The 20627-nt window shown below is 37.9% G+C and overlaps 3 protein-coding genes across 3 annotated transcripts; all 3 read left to right on the plus strand.

Annotated features, from left to right (window-relative positions):
• The first annotated feature begins 2421 nt into the window (after positions 1-2421).
• Positions 2422-4457, plus strand: chchd10 (coiled-coil-helix-coiled-coil-helix domain containing 10). The gene is made up of 4 exons (XM_060890854.1): positions 2422-2613; positions 3496-3721; positions 3980-4121; positions 4322-4457. The coding sequence occupies exons 1-4, from the start codon at positions 2573-2575 to the stop codon at positions 4339-4341; spliced, it is 429 nt and encodes a 142-aa protein (XP_060746837.1). The 5' UTR covers positions 2422-2572; the 3' UTR covers positions 4342-4457.
• A 3361-nt stretch (positions 4458-7818) lies between these two features.
• On the plus strand, positions 7819-12347 carry ddt (D-dopachrome tautomerase). Its single transcript, XM_060891410.1, has 3 exons — positions 7819-8024; positions 10282-10457; positions 11285-12347. Exons 1-3 carry the CDS (start codon positions 7917-7919, stop codon positions 11355-11357), a joined length of 357 nt encoding a protein of 118 aa, XP_060747393.1. The 5' UTR covers positions 7819-7916; the 3' UTR covers positions 11358-12347.
• A 670-nt stretch (positions 12348-13017) lies between these two features.
• Positions 13018-19013, plus strand: gstt1b (glutathione S-transferase theta 1b). The gene is made up of 5 exons (XM_060891129.1): positions 13018-13206; positions 14560-14647; positions 16795-16945; positions 17117-17293; positions 18467-19013. The coding sequence occupies exons 1-5, from the start codon at positions 13095-13097 to the stop codon at positions 18662-18664; spliced, it is 726 nt and encodes a 241-aa protein (XP_060747112.1). The 5' UTR covers positions 13018-13094; the 3' UTR covers positions 18665-19013.
• The last annotated feature ends 1614 nt before the right edge of the window (positions 19014-20627 follow it).

Genomic DNA, 20627 nt, shown 5'->3' on the forward strand with positions numbered 1-20627 from the left:
TGGAATCACCATGCACTTTCTAAAACAAGCATCTATATCTGATTACAACTGCTAATTAGTCTGCAGTTAAAAAAAGAGTGCTTGCACATATTAGTGATGTGTTGAACCAAGATGATTGACATAACTCATGGCTCCAACACGAGAGATGTCAGTTGAAACAAAGGAGAGGATTATCAAACTTCTCGAAGAAGGTAAATCTTCACGGAATGTTGCAAAAGATGTTGGTTGTTCCCAGTCAGCTGTGTCTAAAATCTGGACCAAGTACAAATCAAATGGAAAGGTTGTAAAAGGGAAGCGTATTGGTAGACCAAGAAAGACATCAAAGCGCCAAGACAGAAAACTTAAAGCAATATGCCTTGAAAACAGAAAATGCACAACAAAAGAAATGAGGAACAAATAGGCAGAAAGTGGAGTCAATGTCTGTGACCGGACTGTAAGAAATCGCCTAAAGGAAATGGGATTACATACAGAAAAGCCAAACGAAAACCATCATTAACATCTAAACAGAAAAAAACAAGGTTTCAGTGGGCTAAAGAAAGACAATCTTGGACTGTGGATGACTGGATGAGAGTTATATTCAGTGATGAATCACAAATCTGCATTGGGCATGGTGATGATGCTGGAACATTTGTTCGGTGCCGTTCCAATGAAATTTATAAAGACAACTGCCTGTAGAAAACATGCAAATTTCCACAATCATTAATGATATGGGGTTGTGTGTCAGGTAAAGGTATGGGAGAGATGACAGTCATTACATCTTCTATAAATGCACAAGTTTATGTTGAGATTTTGAACACTTTTCTTATTCCATCAATTGAAAGGATGTTTGGTGATGGTAGCAGCATTTTTCAGGATGATAATGCATCGTGCCATAGGGCAAAATCCTACAGGAAAGACATATAATGTCAATGGCATGGCCTGCAAATAGTCCGGACCTCAATCCAATTGTAAATCTGTGGTGGAAATTAAAGAAAATGGTCCACGACAAGGCTCCAACCTGCAAAGCTGATCTGGCAACTGCAATAAGACAAAGCTGGAGATTGATGAAGTATACTGTTTGTCATTAGTTAAATCCATGCCTCAGAGAATTCAAGCTGTTATAAAAGCCAGAGGTGGTGCAACAAAGTGCTAGTAGTGTTTTTATTTGGTGATTCCATATAATTTTCCTCAGATTTGTGTGATTCCATATTTTTTTCCTCTGTTTGATCTGTAAAAACAGTTGTAATTGACTATAGTTATCTTTCTTTGTTTTTTTTAAGTGTTTTATACAGCCTGAAGTTTGGATTGTTGAGTGAAAATTGTTTTGTGGCATATATGTGCTTGTTTTTTTTCTACACAATTAAACATTTGAATGAACATCTTCTGAGAGGGGTGATTCCATACTTTTTGCCAGGGGTTGTACATTGCTTAAAGGATCACAGAACACTTTCAGAGGTCTTGCGGCGTTCATGCTTCAGTGAGTCAGAGCTGTTTTGCCGGTAGAAGGATGACCTACACAATATTAGGCAGATGGTTTTAATGTTATGGCTGATGTTGCATTGTGATCTTCAATTGTAATGAGAACTGCTTATAAAGGCTAATGTACACAAGATTAAACTGGATTAATAAACCTTTCTCCCCAAAAAAGATTGTTGCTGAAAGACAACAGCAGCTATGTTTAAACACTTATAAATAAGGAAATGTAAAGTTTTTTGATCCATAGTGGTGCTTTAGCAGGATCACATCATTGGTATCAGTCAACACAGTGGTTCAGTAGATGGTGTGGTAGCCTCACAGCTCCAGGATCCAAGGCCGGCCCTGCGCATAGGCAGAATAGGCAAATGCTAAGGGCGCCGCCCACCACTAGGGGGCGCCCGTGCGCCCAAATTATTATTTTTATTAATATATATATATATTTTATATTAATATATATGTATATATATTTTATTACCTGAGAAGTATTTTATTTATATATTTATTATATATATTTTATTGCTGTAAGAAAGGCAAGGAAAGCAAGGTCTCCGTAATATAGTTTTTTTTATATAGTTTGTGTGTGTTTCCAAAATATTTTCAAAATAAAGAAAAACAGGACAAAGCTGTGCAGTTTGTTTCTGTGTAAGTTTATGAACAAAATGATCAGAACACAATTGTCTGTGATTCCATGGGCACCAGGTGAAATCTTTCCTAGGGCAGCAAATTGGCCAGGGCCGGCCCTGCCAGGATCCATTGTTGAAAACCTGAGCTCATGCTCATAACATCTGTGTGGATAGAGTTTTGTGTGTTTGTGTGGATTTCATCTGAGCTCTCAGGTTGTTTTCCTGCATTGCAATAACATGAAGGGCAGATTGGGGTGAACGTGGTGTGAATTTAGAGTCTTAGAGTTAAACCCGAGTGCAATCCAAATAAAGTGTCACAGAATCACGTGCATCCACTTGGTGTGTGCGCATGCGCGGCTATGCTGTCCACACAAGGTCATCTGCACGTGTACCGGCTTCTAGAAGTTCATTCGTGTTGTTGCAGCGCTCAGGGACAAGCTGGTGTAGCTTAGCTGTGGTGTATTGACGCTGTTTGCAACAAAGTTTCTCTAAACATGGCGAGAGGAAGTCGCAGTCGTCCTTCAGCACCAGCAAGGTAAAAACTGACTGTTAGTACCTATAACAAGCCAGCTAGGTCGCTAACACTGACGCACTTAATATCTGTCCTTTTCCTACCCATATTCCGTCAAATCCAGCCGTTCTGCATCGTGATTGGCTGATATTAACCCTCCTACTTTGCTATGATTGGCTACTATGTTTAACCGACCTTATTTCTCCGAGCGGATCTTTGGTTTAGCCAATCATTGAGTAGGAGATTGGATCTAGGTGGAAAAAGTATCTTAATTAATTAGCTGTGTAACTACCTCCACTTTTAGTGTGTTTCAGTGCAGAACACGAGCGTGTTGAACGACCATGTGCTGAGTTTAAACTGTTCTTATTCATGTTAGAATAGTTTTTCTAAACGGATTTGTTGGGTTCCTGGGATTTGATTCCTTATTAAGGAAAGGACAAACACAAAGTCAAGGGTTATTTGTTTACCAATGGGTTTTGTCCTTTGACTACCCAAATACCAAATTTGTCAGTGAGCTTCTGTTTACATTTGTATATGTAAATGTAAAGTACATGAGTTAATAATTTGGGAAAATTACAGCTTATGTAACCTTCATCACAAATCCAGGCAAATACATCAAACATAAAAAGAAACTACAGCAGATACTGATCAATGCTACATGTACATTATAATGTCATTAACACTTTATCAATACCTTTTATGGCTTTTAGTATATTTTTAGTTGAGTTTACCATATAACTTTTTTGTCATCAATAATTCGAGTATCAGCTGTTTTCACCTCAGAAGCATGTTGCCACAAAATGTCCTGTTTCTTTGGACTCATTTCTGATGTTTGGGTCTTGTCTTTTTTTGCTGTCTGTCTTCCAAACATCACAGTCTAATCCCACTGTCTCTCTTCTCTCTCAGTGCTCCTGCTCAGTCCTATGCTCCAGCTCCAGTGGCTCCTCCTACAGCAGCGGTGGCCCCTGCACCTGTCCAGCCCAAACAGCCAGGCCTCATGGCTCAGATGGCCACAACAGCCGCAGGTGTGGCTGTGGGCTCGGCCGTGGGCCATGTGATGGGTAGTGCATTAACCGGTGCCTTCAGCGGAAGCAGCTCGTCAGAAGCCCCAAGACCGGCTCCTGCACATCAGGTCAGTTTTCATGCTCACAACACACATAACTGTAAGGAGACAAATAAACAGTTTGATAAGTCGATACATTCTTAATGTAGAATGAATTCTGTAGATGGATGGCAGGTACATTGGTATACAGCCGCTTACAACAAGAAACTAAACAAATTTAAAAGAAGAGTATTATTACTGTCTACAAGAGTATTATTACTGTATACATCTATCTCTCTCTCTCTGTCTGTCTTTCTCTCTCTCTCTTCCTCTGTCTCTGTATTATAGGAGCCCGCACGAGGTGCTCCTCCTCAGGCTGGGCCATGTCTTTTCGAAGTGAGGCAGTTTCTCGACTGTGCTACCACTCAGACAGACCTCAGTTTGTGCGAAGGCTTCAACGAAGCTCTCAAACAGTGCAAATTCTCCAACGGTAGGTCCACACATTACTTTTTCATTTAATACTAGAAACCCAGTTTTCCAAGATTGGCCTTTTATTGAATAAAATGGCCAAAGGAAAAGAGGTTTGAAAGTTTTACATTTTATTCCTATTTCTTCTTCATAGTTTATAATTAAAAAAAAGTGTAATCCTTGTTAATGTGCAACATAATTTCTTCCTTCATTTTTTTCAAGGTGTTTCATCGCTGGTGTGAAGAGCATTATGAGAGCAAACACTAAACACAGCTGTCCACTTGGTACAAATCCTCAAGATCCCCTCCAGCACTACTATTTACATTGTTTCATAGTTCAAATAAATAGCTGCTATTTATGTTCGTTTCTTTATTTGGTATGATTGATCAAACACTGAATTACTCATGACCTCTGATCATGGACACCAGCTGTGCCATTACACAAATGTGCCAACATTTTTGGTTTTGCTCAAGTATTTAATAATTCTGACCTGTTGCTATGGCGATATGGAAGACATGGAAAACTGATATTTCAGCTGAAACAGGCCAAATGCACCAAAGACAAAATTAAATACACCCTTGGGTGAGAAATTTGGGTGCAAAGTGATAGAATAATCAGCTTTTTATGGTCTTAATTACAAATCATTGGTAAGGAAATGAAAAATGAAACAAAGAAAATGGGATATCATTACCATCTAGTTTCTTTAATTTGTAAGATTTTTACAGAAAGGAGAATCAATGTTGATCCACTCAATGTTGATGGTTTCAAACAGTTGAGTAATGGAAAAATGTTCCACTGTTTGTGTTTAATGTGAGACTAAAGTTTCTGTATAGGGATTAAATATTGATTCAAATTATGTAATTATCTAATTATCTCAAGCCACTTTTTTGTGGTCTTTGCAGTCTTGTTGAAAAATAACATCTTTTCATTCCTCTGTAGAAAAAAAATTTTCACGTACAGCATGTGAAGCAAGCCTTTGTGCTATAATCTCCTGTCTTCCAAAACATTAACTGACTTGTCACAGTGAAGCAGCTCACCAGTCCCAGCAGCTGAAAAGGCATGCAACACTGACACCATTCCTCCATGCTTATCTGTGTTAGAGATGTAGTCACTATTGTATTTATTGTATCCAGATCTTAAGACACCTAAAAAAGATTTCATTCTGTCTTTAATGTTCTATGAGACACCAATAGCTTATTAACACATCTACACACAAAACCTGAATTCCTGGTTATGGTACTCAGAAAAATCTTGTTTTCTAAGGTCATCACATTCTGCTGACAAAAAAAAGTGTAACTTTTTTTTTTTTAACTGTAAATTTCAGCAGGTGGTCAGATCTATTCTTATTGACAATATTATGTGCTGTTTCATAGTGTTGGACTTCTCACTTAATAGCTGATAGAGAAATAGGGATTTTATCTGCCTTTAGGGTCTGGCAGAGGTACATATCATGTACTGTTGTGTTTTTAGGAGTCCCACAACAGTTTCATTTATGAACTTGTTATTAAGTCCTTTATGGGGTGCTTAAAGCACAGTGGTAACCAAATAATGTCTAATTTTCTAAGGAAGAAACGTCCCTGAAGGCATTTTCCGAAGGTTTTGTACACTCAGATGTGTGGTTTTGAATTGAATTCCTTTTACTTTATGTAAATTGCAAGTAAGTGAACTTTTTGATGCCTAGTTTTGTGAACCGGTATAAACAAAGTGCTAGGACTTTGGTCTGTTCAGATTGTAAAAGGAAAAAAGAAGGAGGAGCTGCAAGTGAGAAATCTCTCTCTCTCTCTCTATTCCCTCTGTCTCTTTCTTTCTGTCTCCCTCTCTCTTTCTCGCTCTCTCTTTCCATCCCCCTCTCAGTTCCCTTCTCTCTCTCTCTCTCTCTTTCTCTCTCTCTTTCTATCTCATCAGAATGATCACATTAATTTTACCTTTATCTTTCCATTTACATCTTTAGTTTTCTGCACTGGAGCTAATCTATCATAATGATGCTTGCAACATAGCTACCAGTTAAGCATAATGTAAGTTTAATTTGCGTTTAACAATTACATTAAAAAAGGTTTTAATTGATTAGTCAATTGAGGGTTACTAATAAGGATAAAACTGACTATTTTTAATGAAGATAATTTCATTTGAAAGACTGGTTTTGGCTTATCTAAAGGACATCACTGGACTCTTACTGGACCCTCTGCAGTTTGCCTACAGAGCAAACAGGTCTGTGAATGATGCAGTCAATATGGGACTGCATTATGTTCTGCAGCATCTGGACAGACCAGGGACTTATGTGAGGATTCTGTTTGTGGACTTCAGCTCTGCCTTTAATACCATCATCCCATCACTTCTCCAGCCCAAATTAACCCAGCTCTCCGTGCCCTCATCTGTCTGTCAATGGATCACCAGCTTTCTGACAGACAGGCAGCAGCTAGTGCGACTGAGAAAACTAAAATCCAGCACCCACACCATCAGCACTGGCGCTCCTCAGGGTTGTGCCCTCTCCCCACTGCTCCTCCCTGTACACAAATGACTGCACCTCTAATGACCCCTCTGTCAAGCTCCTGAAGTTTGCAGACGACACCACACTGATCGGCCTCATCCAGGACGGTGACAAGTCTGTTTACAGACTGGAGGTTGAACAGCTGGCTGTCTGGTGCAGTCTTAACAACCTGGAGCTGAACACGCTCAAGACAGTGGAGATGATCGTGGACTTCAGGAGAAACCCCCCTGCTCCCCCCCACTCACCATTATGGACAGCATTGTTACAGCAATGGAGTCATTCAGATTCCTGGGAACCAGAATCTCCCAGGACATTCACATTGACTCCATTGTGAAAAAGGCTCAGCAGTGGTTGTATTTCCTTCGCCAACTGAGGAAGTTCAACCTGCCACAGGATCTGCTGAAACAGTTCTACACTGCTATCATCGAATCTATCCTCTGCAGTTCAGTGACTGTTTGGTTCAGCTCAGCTACCAAATCTGACCTCAGAAGACTACAGAGGGTAGTCCGGACTGCTGAGCGAATCATTGGCACAACACTCCACACTCTCCAAGATCTGTACTGTACTTCTCCAGAGTGAGCAAAAGGGCAAAGACAATCACTCTGGACCCCTCACATCCAGCACACTCACCCTTCGAACTGTTGCCATCTGGTTGACGCTACAGAGCCCTGAACACCAGAACGACCAGACACAGGAACAGTTTCTTCCCTCTAGGCAATCCATCTGCTGAACACTTGACATACACGGAACACACAACACTACACTTACATCATTTCTTTAAAACACATACTTATTTATTTATATTTCAATTTGCACATTTATATTTCAATTTGCACATTTTTCCACTGTACATACAATTGTCTATATTACATATGTGTTCGTGTCTTGTCATTGCCATTCTGTTTACACTGTGGAGCTTCTGTACAGGAACAAATTCCTCGTATGTGAAAACATACCTGGCAATAAAGATCTTTCTGATTCTGATTCTGATAAAGATACAAGGCAGAATTTTGAAAATGTTCTATTATAATCTTTAAGCACTCGTTAAAAAAAAAAAGACACGTATAAACGTGAAGCTTGCATATCAGTACACGTGTATCACACATGCAATTTTCTTAAATCTATCCTGATCTTTTTGTGTACACTTTTAGCCCAAGCTATTGGATCTCTAGTTAAACCAATCACTGTTCAAAACAAGCAGGCGTTTCTGCGTTTCAACCAATGAGCGTGTTGTGTGGGCGGGACTTCCCCGGTAGACTGTGTCCAGTGTTGAATACAAACTTAGCTACTTATTCAAACGAAAAAAAGAATAAAGTAACAATCATAAATATGCCGTTCATCGATTTAGAGACAAATTTGCCCGCAAGTAAATTTTCTGAAGACTTCCTAAAAAAGCTATGCTCCACCGCAGCGGCTGTTTTGGGAAAACCAGAGGATGTGAGTATTGTTTGGATTCCAGCTAAAGCAGCTAGCTAACATTGTTTATAAGGTCATAGCACAGAGTCTGAATTAAACCTGACCTTAGTAGTGTTTACATTTACACTCAATACCACTGGAGGGTATAAATAAATATTAATAAATAAATAAAATAAAGTCATCAAGTGGACGTGTCTAATGATTGTAAAGTGTAGGTGTGCAGAGGTATTGAGTCATTGTACAGGTAATCATTAGCCAACAACAAGGTCTTGAGTAGACTTGCCTTGGGTGGAGAAACTTATCGAGACTGCTGGTGATGGCTCAGATACTCTGGTGCTTTCTGTCAGATGGCAAAAGGGTGAAAAATCCACGCAAGGGGTAGAAGGGGTCATCCACAATGCTGGTGGTGTATGTAGAGCTTGTTATGTGAGGTGGAGATGGTTGGTAGAGAGACCTCGATGATCTTTACAGCTGTTCGCACAATTCATGGTAGGGTCTTGTGTAGTTCCTGTATTACAGGGTGAAAGGCTGCTCAAGCTTATTGTCTTCTTTGGAAGGTTTGTTGGACTCATTTATTGTTTTTGGTGCTCTAATTTCAGATACTATTAGGAAGATAATTCAAAAGGTTAAGACACTGGGTTGTTAAACAGAAGGTTGGCATTCAAGCCCCAGCACTGCCAGTTGAGAAAGGCTCTTAACCTTCTCTGTATCATTGACCCTGTGCTCTGACCCTGGGATATTTGAAGAAAAGAAATTCACTGTGTTGTAATTTATATGTGACAAATAAAGGCATCTTCTTCAACATGGCCAAAAGAACCTGGACACTGGATTATAACACCCATATGTCGCTCTTCCCTAAACTGATTTCACAAGTTGGAAGTTGAACAAGTTGAATTGTATCAGATGTCTTTGTATGGAGTAGAATTACAATTTCTCTTCACAGGAATTAAGAGGCCCAACATGTGCACAACGCAAACACTATAAAGATATGGTTTGATAAAGTTGGACTGTTTGAACGTGAGTGGTCTGAACAGAGCTCTAACCGTAAACTCATAAGCACTTTTAAGATTTGGAAAGCTGACTGCACACTAGACCTCCTTGCCTGACCTCACTAATGCTCTTGTGGCTGAATGAGTAAATTGCTACAACAAATGTTCCAAAATCTAGTAGAAAGCCTCAGTAGACAGTATCACTGTCTGCTTTATTTGTGTCTTTTGCACACAGATACCCCTATCTGGCTTGGTGCTGCTGTGACTGAGCTGCAGTGCTGATGCCATGTTTCATACAGTGCAGTGCATTATGAGAAACACTGTACCTTGTCATGACTGCACTGTGACCCACACAAATGTAGATGAGCATGTATTGAAAAAGGTTTATTTCATATACTGACCATTCATCCCAAATTCACCTTAAATTTCAAATTAAATCCATCCCTGGGCTAATTTTAAATATTTTTTTTTAACTTCCCCAATATTTTTGTTTGAGTCTTCTTACCATAAGCGGAATTAACAACTTGGGGCACTGGTGGCTCAAGTGGTTAAGGCTCTGGGTTATTCACCAGAAGGGCAGGATTCAAGCCCCAGCACTGCCAAGCTGCCACTGTTGGGCAATTGAGCAAGACACTTAACCCTATCTGCTCCAGGGGCGCTGTATCATAGCTGTCCCTGTGCTCCAACCCCAACCTCCAAAGTTGGGATATGTGAAGAAAATACTTCCACTTTGCTGTAATGTATATGCGGCGATAATAAAGGCTTCTATTTCATTAGATCATGTCACCACTACACTGATTAAACAGGGATCAGTGCCACTGCAGATTATTTCCCTTATTGGTTTGCACTTGTCACTTTGGGCTCTGTCCCAAATGCCTCCATATTGGCCTTCTCCATAATAATAAGACATTTTTCATGTTTATCACAAATTTAATCAGCAGTAGATGACTGTAGAGAGAGAAAAATAGAAAATAAATAATTGGGGAAAAATACAGCCTGTGCTGCATGTAAAGCTGGTTACAAGGTCTATATCAGTTACTGATTGATTATCATCTATGAGGTTTCTATATCTTGCCCTGAAGTTACCCCTGTCCTGCACAGTTTACTGTTTTCCCAGCTTTAAAACACTAACTTGAACATGACTTGGCAGATTAGGAGCAGGAAAAACACAAAACTGTTCAGGATTATACTTGCTCCTGTATAGGCAGGCCACAAGGTGTCATTATAGATCTTTGAGAACGATTACACAGGATAACCTGGATTTAACCTGAAACTTTTTTCCCCCCCAGAGGATGAATCTGGTGGTAAAGCCTGATCTGCCCCTGCTCATTGCTGGCTCATGTTCCCCTGCCGTGTCTCTCAAGGTTTCTGCTATTGCTGTGACCGACAGTGCAGATAAGAACAAGGAGCACAGTGCCAAACTCTTCCAGTTCCTTACTCAGGAGCTGGGACTCAGCCAGGAACGGTTAGTAAGAGATATAACACCACTGTTTCAACACCTTTATTATTGTTTACTCAGACTGAGCTAGTGTGTTTGCAGAAAACTTTCAGAAACAGATCCGGACTTATTTACTGTAATCTCTGATCACATTCAGTCAGTATATGAAGTGTATGTTTGTGCAGATGTAATGTTTTAAAACAAGGGATCTTTAGACTACAAATAAAAGCAGTGACGTTAGACGAAGCAGAAATTTATTTAACCATCATTCATTTATCCAGAGTTTAAAATGTCTTCCTGTAGGCTACAACTGATCTTAAGGATAAACAGCAGCCCTACTTTCATTTCTGGGTCTTCTTTAAAATTCAATAAGTGTTGTATTTCATATTTGTACTCACAGTTGCCAAATGTATCTAATAGCATCCGTAGTGTAGGGATTACACTGTTCTGCTCTCTAGAGTAAGTCTTTAATATGAAGCAGGTCTACATGAAGTGGATAACATGAACATTCCTGTGAATATCTGAATGTCTATCCGTGTATGTATATATAGTGCCTTGCAAAAGTATTTACACTCATGACCTATTCTCTCATTACTGAATTACAAATGGTACATTAATATTTCCTTCCGTTTCATATCTTATATTAAAACATTGAATTTCATTGAAAAAATGTATTATTGCAAGCTGACATTGACGTTCTGAGTTCCCTAACCATTAAGAGAGTTATTAACAAATATTTGATTTACCTGATGTGTGTATGCATGCTGCATGTGGATCAGTGTGTTAGGGTGGAAATGTGTATTCACATCATTTGTATGTGTTTAGTTTTGTTTTTGTTTCTTGTGTCTGTGTAGCATCGTGATCAGGTTCTACCCGCTGGAGCCTTGGCAGGTGGGGAAGAAAGGCACAGTGATGAGCTTCTTGTAGAGAAACCCACTTTACATCTACCACCATGCTGGGATTATGTCTAAGGGGAATTTTTTTACTGCACAATGTGCGAGAAACACTCAATTTTTAGCTTAAAATCTTCAGAATGGTACTGTATTTTATTTTTCATTCCTCTAAAAAAGATACTATGCAGTTTTTAACCTTATCACCTTCCTGAGTTACGTATTGTACGTGTGATTCCCTCAAACAAAAAGATCCACGTTTCTATTTACTGAGAAAAGAAAAACAAATCCGGGGGTACCTTGTCAATATTATTCCCACTACAGCGCTTCTAAATTCTTAGATCGTACGTTAGAAGTTGTTGATGAATTTGCGATAACGGCAGTTTTAAATCAATCCACTAGTTCTTATACACAGGAACTTCGTTAGTCAAATCGTAATAAGAAACTGATCGCAAAACCTGCAATTTAACATAGACAAGTTTACTCCTTTATAAATTTATTCTAGCCCCAACGGATTTTAGAAGGCAACATGGAGATGACAAAGAAGACTTCCATAAATGTAGTTAATATTAAAAAACAGTAATCATTTCAATAGTGGCTTTTTATCATGCAGTGTGGTCTAAAATTCATTTCACTTCTGATTCAATAGTCTAGCTGATCATGTGATTACTGGTTATCGTTTTCTATTAATTGATTCATGTAGAATTTGTAATGATGAACAGTTTAAAGCAATGTTTATACCGAGGAGAGAAAAAGAAGAGCCACACAGACTGAATTTGAGAGAGAGAGAGCGAGAGAGATGGCTGCAGACAAAAGTATTAGCTTGGAAATGCTGAATTTTCTTATTTTCTTTTCTTTTTTCAAAGAATTTTACTGACTTTTCTCGTATTGTACCTTTTTATTCTTTCGAAATTTACTGTAATTCTGCACCATGAAATAGTTTTGTTAAATCGGTTCTTTTGAATAAATGATTTCTTAAAAGAAAACTTGCCCAAAAATATAACATTAATAAAGTCACCTAAACTGCTGTAGTGTGTCAGTGTCATTTGTGATCTTTGATATTTTAACTGGGTCTAAAGGACAAAAATGAACCACTCCAGCGACTCATGAACCGCATATTGAAAAAAACAAAAATCATGGTTACAGTCCTGGATGCCAGTTTATCTTTGGAAAATTATTTAATAAAAGAAAATATTTAAGTAAACAATAATGTGTCTAAACATCAATTCTGTGAAGGACCAGGATTTAGTCTCCTACATTGAGCCCAGTGTTCACAGGGCTGAATGAATGAGTTAAATGAACTCGGGGCTCTGTTTTAGTCTGTAAGCAAGAAGAAAGGCATCCAGTTTGATTTAAAAAAAATGTGTTTCGAAAAGTTCGAAAATGTGAAATATGATCACATGTATGAACTTTTCAAGGAAATGTCTTAAGATTTGTGTTTTTTAAAGGTTGAAGATTTAATTATCTGAAGTCCAATTGGACAGCAAATTTGCTTCAGTTGAGAAAACAATAGAATTATGCACAATGTTACACCATTTAACTTTATAATAAACTCAGACACTGAATAATGCATGTAACAGAGCTGAACGTAGTAATTTGCATGAGGTCGATAGGTGGGTGGGTCTTACAGGTGGGTGTATAATTGACAGAGGCTTCCTCGTATGGCTTTAAAGGGGCGTGGTCTACAGTCTAACAGTCATCAGCTCTACAAGTCTGTAGAGAGTTACGAAAGTGCGGTAGGGAAAGTAAAGAGAGTCAGTAAAAACGAGTAAAAATGGTGTTGGAAATTTATTTGGACCTTATTTCTCAGCCTTGCAGATCGGTTTACATCTTCGCCAAAAAGAACAACATTCAGTTTGAGTACAAGAAGGTGTCTTTAATGGCAGGTAGGTAACAGAGAAAACCCTGAACTCCATAGTAGTGTAACTTATGACTAGGGGTTACATTAGTAATGCTTTACTACTGTGAGTACTGTGAGTACTATGTGCTGTATAATGCAATGGGATTGTAACTGGATTATTTACTGTTTTGTATGATTTTGAGGTTATGCAGATTTATTTTTATTTTAGCCTGAAATCTGAATTCAGGGACATTGCTGAGATTGCAACCCCCCACCCCCCCCCAACACACACACACACACACACACACACACCACCACAATCTCCAAGGAAAAAATTATTTGTATTTTTTTTTTTTTTTTACTTTTTTTTTAAAATGCAAAACAGTCTGTATGTAACATGTCACGCATATCTACACAACAGCACTGCTCAGTACACAAAATGGCTTCAGACCGAGATACTGTAGCTTAATTGTTTGTTTGTTGTCTAAATCCATTTTTACAGTGTTCAAAAATGCAACAGAAAAAAAAAAAAAAAAATTTTTTTGAGGATGCTGTATTAGTATTGGTTCCACTCTCTAGACTGCTTCTCGAGACTGTGTATGTTCTGCTCCTGCTTTTTAGAAGTGGTTCTTCTTTTCATGGCATGGTTCTTCTTTGCCACTGTCTAACAACCAAGTTGTTCGATCTTACCCGATCCGAAAAGGGTCAGTGTGGGTTCATGTTTTCATTCAAGACAGCCAAAAGCCATATTTCATAGTTCAACTAATAGATCATCTAATTTATCGCCCTTTGTGGATAATAATATCGGACACCTCTGACCTAGTGCCAGTCCTATGGCACTTTGTCATCAATGGCACTGTTTTAACAGTCGAATGCAACTCAAACATGTACAAGCATATCTCCAAAAACACACAGCACCTTGTCATTTAGGATATGGTAAAATGGACAGGAATGACTGAAAGCAGTAGTGAAAACTTTTCAACAGTTGAAAAAACTCTTATCTCCATATTTGGCTAGTTCACTAAGTTACCTTGAGGTGTGTTTAGACTCCGTGGGGCCTTCATTTGTAAATGCTTTAATGCTGTTGTGTAAATCAGTCAAGCACTTCAGCACACCATCGCTTGAACTCCTGTGTCAGAGCAAATATGTCACAACATGCTGTACGGAAACAAATCATGGTGATTTTAAAGGCACGTATGTATGAACATGTAAATGTGTCTTAAAATAATAAACCATTTGACAAATCATATGCTTTTATTCATGAATTACTGAAGCGATGTGCCAGGTTATTTGCCATTGTGTGTATGTGTGTATTGCTATTTGTTTCTATTTTAAAAACAGTTTATATTTAATAGCGATTCTTAATAAAGCTGTCTTGTTTATACCTTTTGTTTTCCAGGTGAGCATTATGGGGAAGAATTTGGCAAGATCAACGTAATGAGAAAAGTACCCGCAATCCGAGATGGAGATTTTTGCCTGGGGGAAAGGTGTGTGTTTCACTGCAGATGACCATCATTTTTAAAAAATAAAACATTTGGGAATTAAATGTATTAATTTGCAAACTATTTATAAGTGCATGAGAAGGCCACACACACACTCTAATGTTGAATAATGTTATTTATTCGCCTGTAGAAGATTAGGTCTATATTTTGGTCATTTTCACAGCTCTAATTCTCAACAGATATAAAAATATTCCCTGGTGATGTTCACAAGTATATAAAGATTGTTGTGGTTGCCTACTGGACAAATCCTAATGGTGGAAGAAAGGCTTTGGTTGTTCTGAGTAACACAGGCTGTGTTGTTTTTCACTAGGCGATGGGGTGCTGTAATACCGGACATAAATGCTCATTGAAACATTAGAACCAGCACTTCTATTGCATTTAAAACTGGCAAGTGAAAAACAGGTTTTTGCTAAGCTTCAAAATAATAAACTTGTGGTAACACATGTTTATTATAATCTGATGGCTCTGTATAGGCAGTACGCACATTTATTCATATCAGTCATTGTACTGTACGGTGGCCGGGAAGTGCAAAACACATTAACAAATCCGAAAACACATTAACAAATCCGAAAACACATTAACAAATCCGAATACAAATGAACAAATCCCAAAACAAATGAACAAATCCGAATACACATTAACAAATCCCAAAACACATTAACAAATCCCAAAACACAACAAGAAGTCAGACAACCCAGAAACGGTAGTGTGAATTGAAACTTACCGATCATTGGACAAGACACCTGTCACTCAAGATATACAGGTATGGAATCTTATGTGTAATGTGTGAAGTTCTCCATTTAAATATAAGAAAATAACAGAATTAATCTGCAGTAATCCATTCCTTCCATCCATTCCAACTTTTCCCTGCGGCAGACTGTTGAACTTCATGTATACCTTGAGTGACAGGTGTCTTGTCCAATCACAAACTATAACAACCTCTTCCGGGTTGTCTGAAATGTCGTTGTGTTTTCTGATTTGTTAATGTGTTTTCTGATTTGTTAATGTGTTTTCTGATTTGTTAATGTGTTTTCTGATTTGTTAATGTGTTTCGTGGACCGATTCAGACAACCCGGAAGAGGTAGGTATAGTTTGTGAACTGAAACTTACCGATCACTGGACAAGACACCTCTCATTAAAGATATACAGGTGAATGAATGGTGTCTCGTCCGATGATGGTAAGTTTCCATTCACAAACTATACCAACCGCTTCCGGGTTGTCTGACTTAATGTGTTTTCGGATTTGTTAATGTGTTTTCGGAATTTGTTAATGTGTTTTCGGATTTGTTAATTTGTTTTGCACTTCCCGACCACCGTAGTACTGTATTCATATGCTATATTTTTCTATATTTTGTATATTTATTTTTACTTGTACAGCTAATTTCTTTTTATTTTACTTTTCCATTTTTACGATTCCATTTTTGACTAAATAGAGCAATTAGAGCAACTAAAGAGCAAACACCAAAATGAAGCTCCACTCTGCTGGATGCACAAGTATTGCATCTGATGTGAACTGGAAAGCACAGTCTGCGTCATAAATCACGACTATGGCTTCATTTCATTTTTATTCTTTGGTTGATGTTAAATGTGTTTCAGATGTTGAGACTCAACAGTCCCATGACAAGGTATACTTCCTGCTTTTGTGCATTAGGCAAGGAATCTTAGCTAGATTACATCATGCCAAAGCAAGTAAATGTTTTGTTCAAGCATTGTTCAGAACTGCTTTTCTGTTCATCATGCTTGTAAAGAGTGCTTCTTTTTGTCGGCTTGAATCAGTCTGGACATAGCAGGACGTGTAAAGATCATATGTTAGCTTTAAGCACATCACTGTGGGCATAATAACTGTCTCAGCCTCAATGTAGCATCTGATATCTGATTTGCGCACTTTCCTTGTCACAAGCCACAGAATATTGAAGGCTACAGTCCATCTGGATTGCTGCACTTTTCTAGCAGAAAATAACATTGTGACACGATGAGCTTTTCAGAGAATGCTATAGAAGCTGGATCGAAACAAGTCAGCAGAATCCCATCTTTAAAATCTATTAGGGTTTTTTCAGTTAGTAGTGAAAAAAGATGTTTGTTGATGTTTTTGTGGGAAAAGATCCGCTGTCATTTGTCATGCTTTCCTTCAGTATTGCCATTATGCAATACCTGGTGGAGAAATATGGCACCCCGGATCACTGGTACCCAGCTGACTTGCAAAAGAGAGCACGTGTGAACGAGTATCTGGCCTGGCAGCATTCAGCTATGAGACCCCATGGGTCCAAGATACTCTGGCTAAAGGTGAGGAGTCTAATCTAAGTCTAAAGTCTCTAAGGATGAATTTTTCTCTTGTTTTTAATTGTAGCTTCCAGTTGAATAATTTCAAAATTGTGTTTTAACTTTAATTAGTTTCATAAGTCATAACTAATAAAAAGTCATAACTAATGAATCATAGAGTTTTTGTGTCTCTAGCTCATGATTCCAAAGGTTATGGGCACGGAGGTTCCCAAAGAAAAGATGGATGCTGCTATTGAGGATCTCGAAGGCTCACTGAAGCTTATTGAGGAAAAGTTCCTTCAAGACAGACCATTCATCGCCGGAGAGGAGATCTCATTGGCTGATCTGGTTGCGATTGTGGAAATCATGCAGGTACAAGCCTACATTTTCTTTCAAATGTGCAGAAGTATAACATGAACATGAAAAACAAATAAATGTCATTAAATGAATGCCAGCCAAACATACATAAGGTCATGAGCTAATTAGAAACCCATATTATAAATGGGATAGTTTAGAATAATATACCATAATCATCACATACTGTAGCACATTGGTGTCCAATTTTGTCCAAAAAGGGCCAGTGTGTGTGCAGGGTTTCATTCTAATCAGACATTATCTACACCTGAAACCAAACCAAATGAACCAAAACTGTTAGTGCAGATGAGAATACATAATAAAACACTATTCCTGGAAGCCTAATACACAAACACTACACCATCTGCCCCATTATATGGCAGATCTTTTTAATGCAGAGCTTGAGAAGCACTGGATTAAACGAATGTCAGTATGTTCCTTTAGATGTTCTTTTCTGCTCCCCTAAAGTTTACCTGTATCTCAAATACCTGTGTCTAGTCACCAGATTCTGCAAAAAATTAGTTTGGTTGCAATTTTTGCCCATATGTGCAGCCTGGTCATGTAACCAACACCGCTATTGTCCATAATGAAATGCTGGAAATTTCCAACTCAGTCTAAGTGAACCTAAAGCAATCCCTTGATTAAGATTTTCCTCACTGTACCTTGGTGTTCTCGATTGTAACTGATTCATGTACAAACACACCAAACACTATTTCTGTGAAGTTAAAAGCAGAAAGATGAAATTTCACATATTGTGCTTCAACATTCACATGAAAAGGGTGTATCCTTCCTTTTTAGTTAGTTTTGGCACTCAGGGGTTCACACTGTTGCTTTATGTGCTGTGTTTTGAGGTTGCGTAATCCTTACACTCAGCTGAATACAGTATTAAGTATCCTTAAGGGATCCTTTTTTCATCCTTTATAGAGAGCAGTATCAGTATCCTGAATACTTTTTATCTTTAATAAAGCACAACACTGACACGCTGAGTGATTCTTGGTCCAAATAAAGTGGAGTATTTTCCCTAGTTAAGTGCTGTCTGTTATTGTGTTGTTAACCAAATGATCTGAAACTGCTTACCTTGCTGTTGGTAGTCAGCAAGGAAACAAGCAAAATCTCCTAATTTCAAAAAAGCCACCCTTGATTTCAACCTCTCAGTATGTAATACACCATTTTATGTGTCACGGCTCTCAGCCTGTAGGTGCGGGTTTAGATGTCTTTGATGGACGTCCCAAGCTGACCGCATGGAAGGACCGAGTTCGGGCTGCAATCGGTGCTGAACTATTTGACGAAGCTCATCAGGGAATCCTTTCAGCCCAGGATATGGCAAAAACCATGGACGGCAGCAAACTGCAGCACTTCAAAGCCAAGATCCTCAAAATATTCCTATAAGAACCGAAAATTTATAACATGAATCCAAGAGTTCCCAACATTGATTGAGTAACTTGAATTTAACTGTCACTGCAAGTTATATTTCATGGAAAAAGTTAATTAATACAATAGACAAACACTGTCTAATTTCAAACCCATAATCACCATTGGTGTGAAATTCTTGTATTTAAAATACTTGGCTTTCAATTGTTGGCTTTCAAAAAATCTGTTAAAATATTGACAGTTCAGAGCAGACAATTTTACACCATCAACCAGAACATTTTTTTTCCAATGATCTATGTTGCTTTGATTGAATGCAAATGCTTTTGTATTAAGTTTTACAATTCTAATTAAACCCTGTAAATCATCACTATCCAGAGTTGCTCCATTTCATTTTTTCCAATTTCAGGTTTTTACACATTTTATTGACCGTGAAGCAAAAACTGAGTCTTCACAGTATTGTTCCAGCAAATTCTTTATTACTCTTGAGGAAAGAGCTGGGTGGTGAGGAATGTGAGTGTGATTTCTACATGTTTCCTGCAGCTGAAAGCTGGTGTTAATTCAGCCTTGTCTGGAGTTGTCTGTACTGGAGAAGAAAAACAACAGCTGTGGCTTTTCCCCTTAATAATAATTCATCTTAAATACACCAAAAGGTTTGGTTGCACAGCAAAGAACTTGTTACATACAATATTCCCTGTTATGAAATATGTTATTAAAGACATGACCTGGATGAGTTGTATGCTTTGTCGGTTTCCAGAAACTTCCAGAGTTTGCAGAAAGCCTCAGCACTCAGACATCACTTAAAGTCAGAATCCCTTACAGGCTTTCGTTAAAAAGACATTTTAATTCTTGTACCATTTTGAAAAGACATAGCAGAGTGTAATTTCTTCTCAAAGCTTTGAGACTGAGTTGCAATTACAACAGCAAATATGGATAAACTGATGCAATTAATTTTCAAAAGTACGTCTGGTCTCTGCAATGACTCTTGTGAACACTGACTTTTGATATGTGATGATCTTTACTATTGTAAACATGACTGTCATCCATCAATGGTTAAAGCAAATCCTTCCTATATTTTTTTTACAGCTAATACACTGATGATAAAACGATGACCGTCACCTAAAGAAAACCTGGTCTTTCATCATGTGTGGGTTTCATCATGGCTCTTGGAAGGAAGAAGGAAGGATAGGAAATAGATGGAAAGATTAGATTCGGAATCTTTTGTTAATTATTATTTATAAGTCACTAGAATTGTAATTTATGATATGTGAAAATACACTTTAATTCAATATCACGTTTAGATATGTTTAGTTCAGGATACTTTAATTGTCATACATCCTTGACTGGGGAACTCAAGATTTGAGGCTTTTTTTTTTTAATTTTGCATTGCATGAATTTACTGGTTTTATTATTAAAGTGGATGGTTAGTGTATCTTGAAATAGCGTCAGAACAGGTAATGAAAGGCAGAGATGGCAATATAAAGTTAATTAAAATGGAGGTGGAGTTGAATGTACTATCTGTCCCACGAATGGATGTTATTTTAGAATTTCGTATGTAAAGTAATTAACATGCAATATATTTTTTGTCAAAAAATCATGTCAAGGATCAACATCCGTCTAAAAGGAAATATTATAAAAGTAATCTCAAGCATCAAGCATGGAGCACTTAAGTGTTTTAGTTTAAAATGAATGGAAAGAATATGGTACAACTGTGAGAGACAGGAGAGGTCATTCACCAGTCAGTGACAGAGTACACAGGGCTTACTGGATTTTTTTATTTCACAATTATGCAGCAATGTTCATTACCAAATCTCCTCTGATACTATTGAAACAGCAAGGCTAATTCAATTTTATGTACTACACACACAAAGACATTTGGGTTTGATATCAAAAGGTTGATATTAGAAGACAGTTTAAGATTTTAAGTTTTATTTCCTGGTATTTAAATATAGCTGTGTTAAACAACACAAAATTTAGAACTTTT

Source organism: Tachysurus vachellii, chromosome 17 (genome assembly GCF_030014155.1).
Source record: "Tachysurus vachellii isolate PV-2020 chromosome 17, HZAU_Pvac_v1, whole genome shotgun sequence".
Lineage (NCBI taxonomy): Eukaryota > Metazoa > Chordata > Actinopteri > Siluriformes > Bagridae > Tachysurus > Tachysurus vachellii.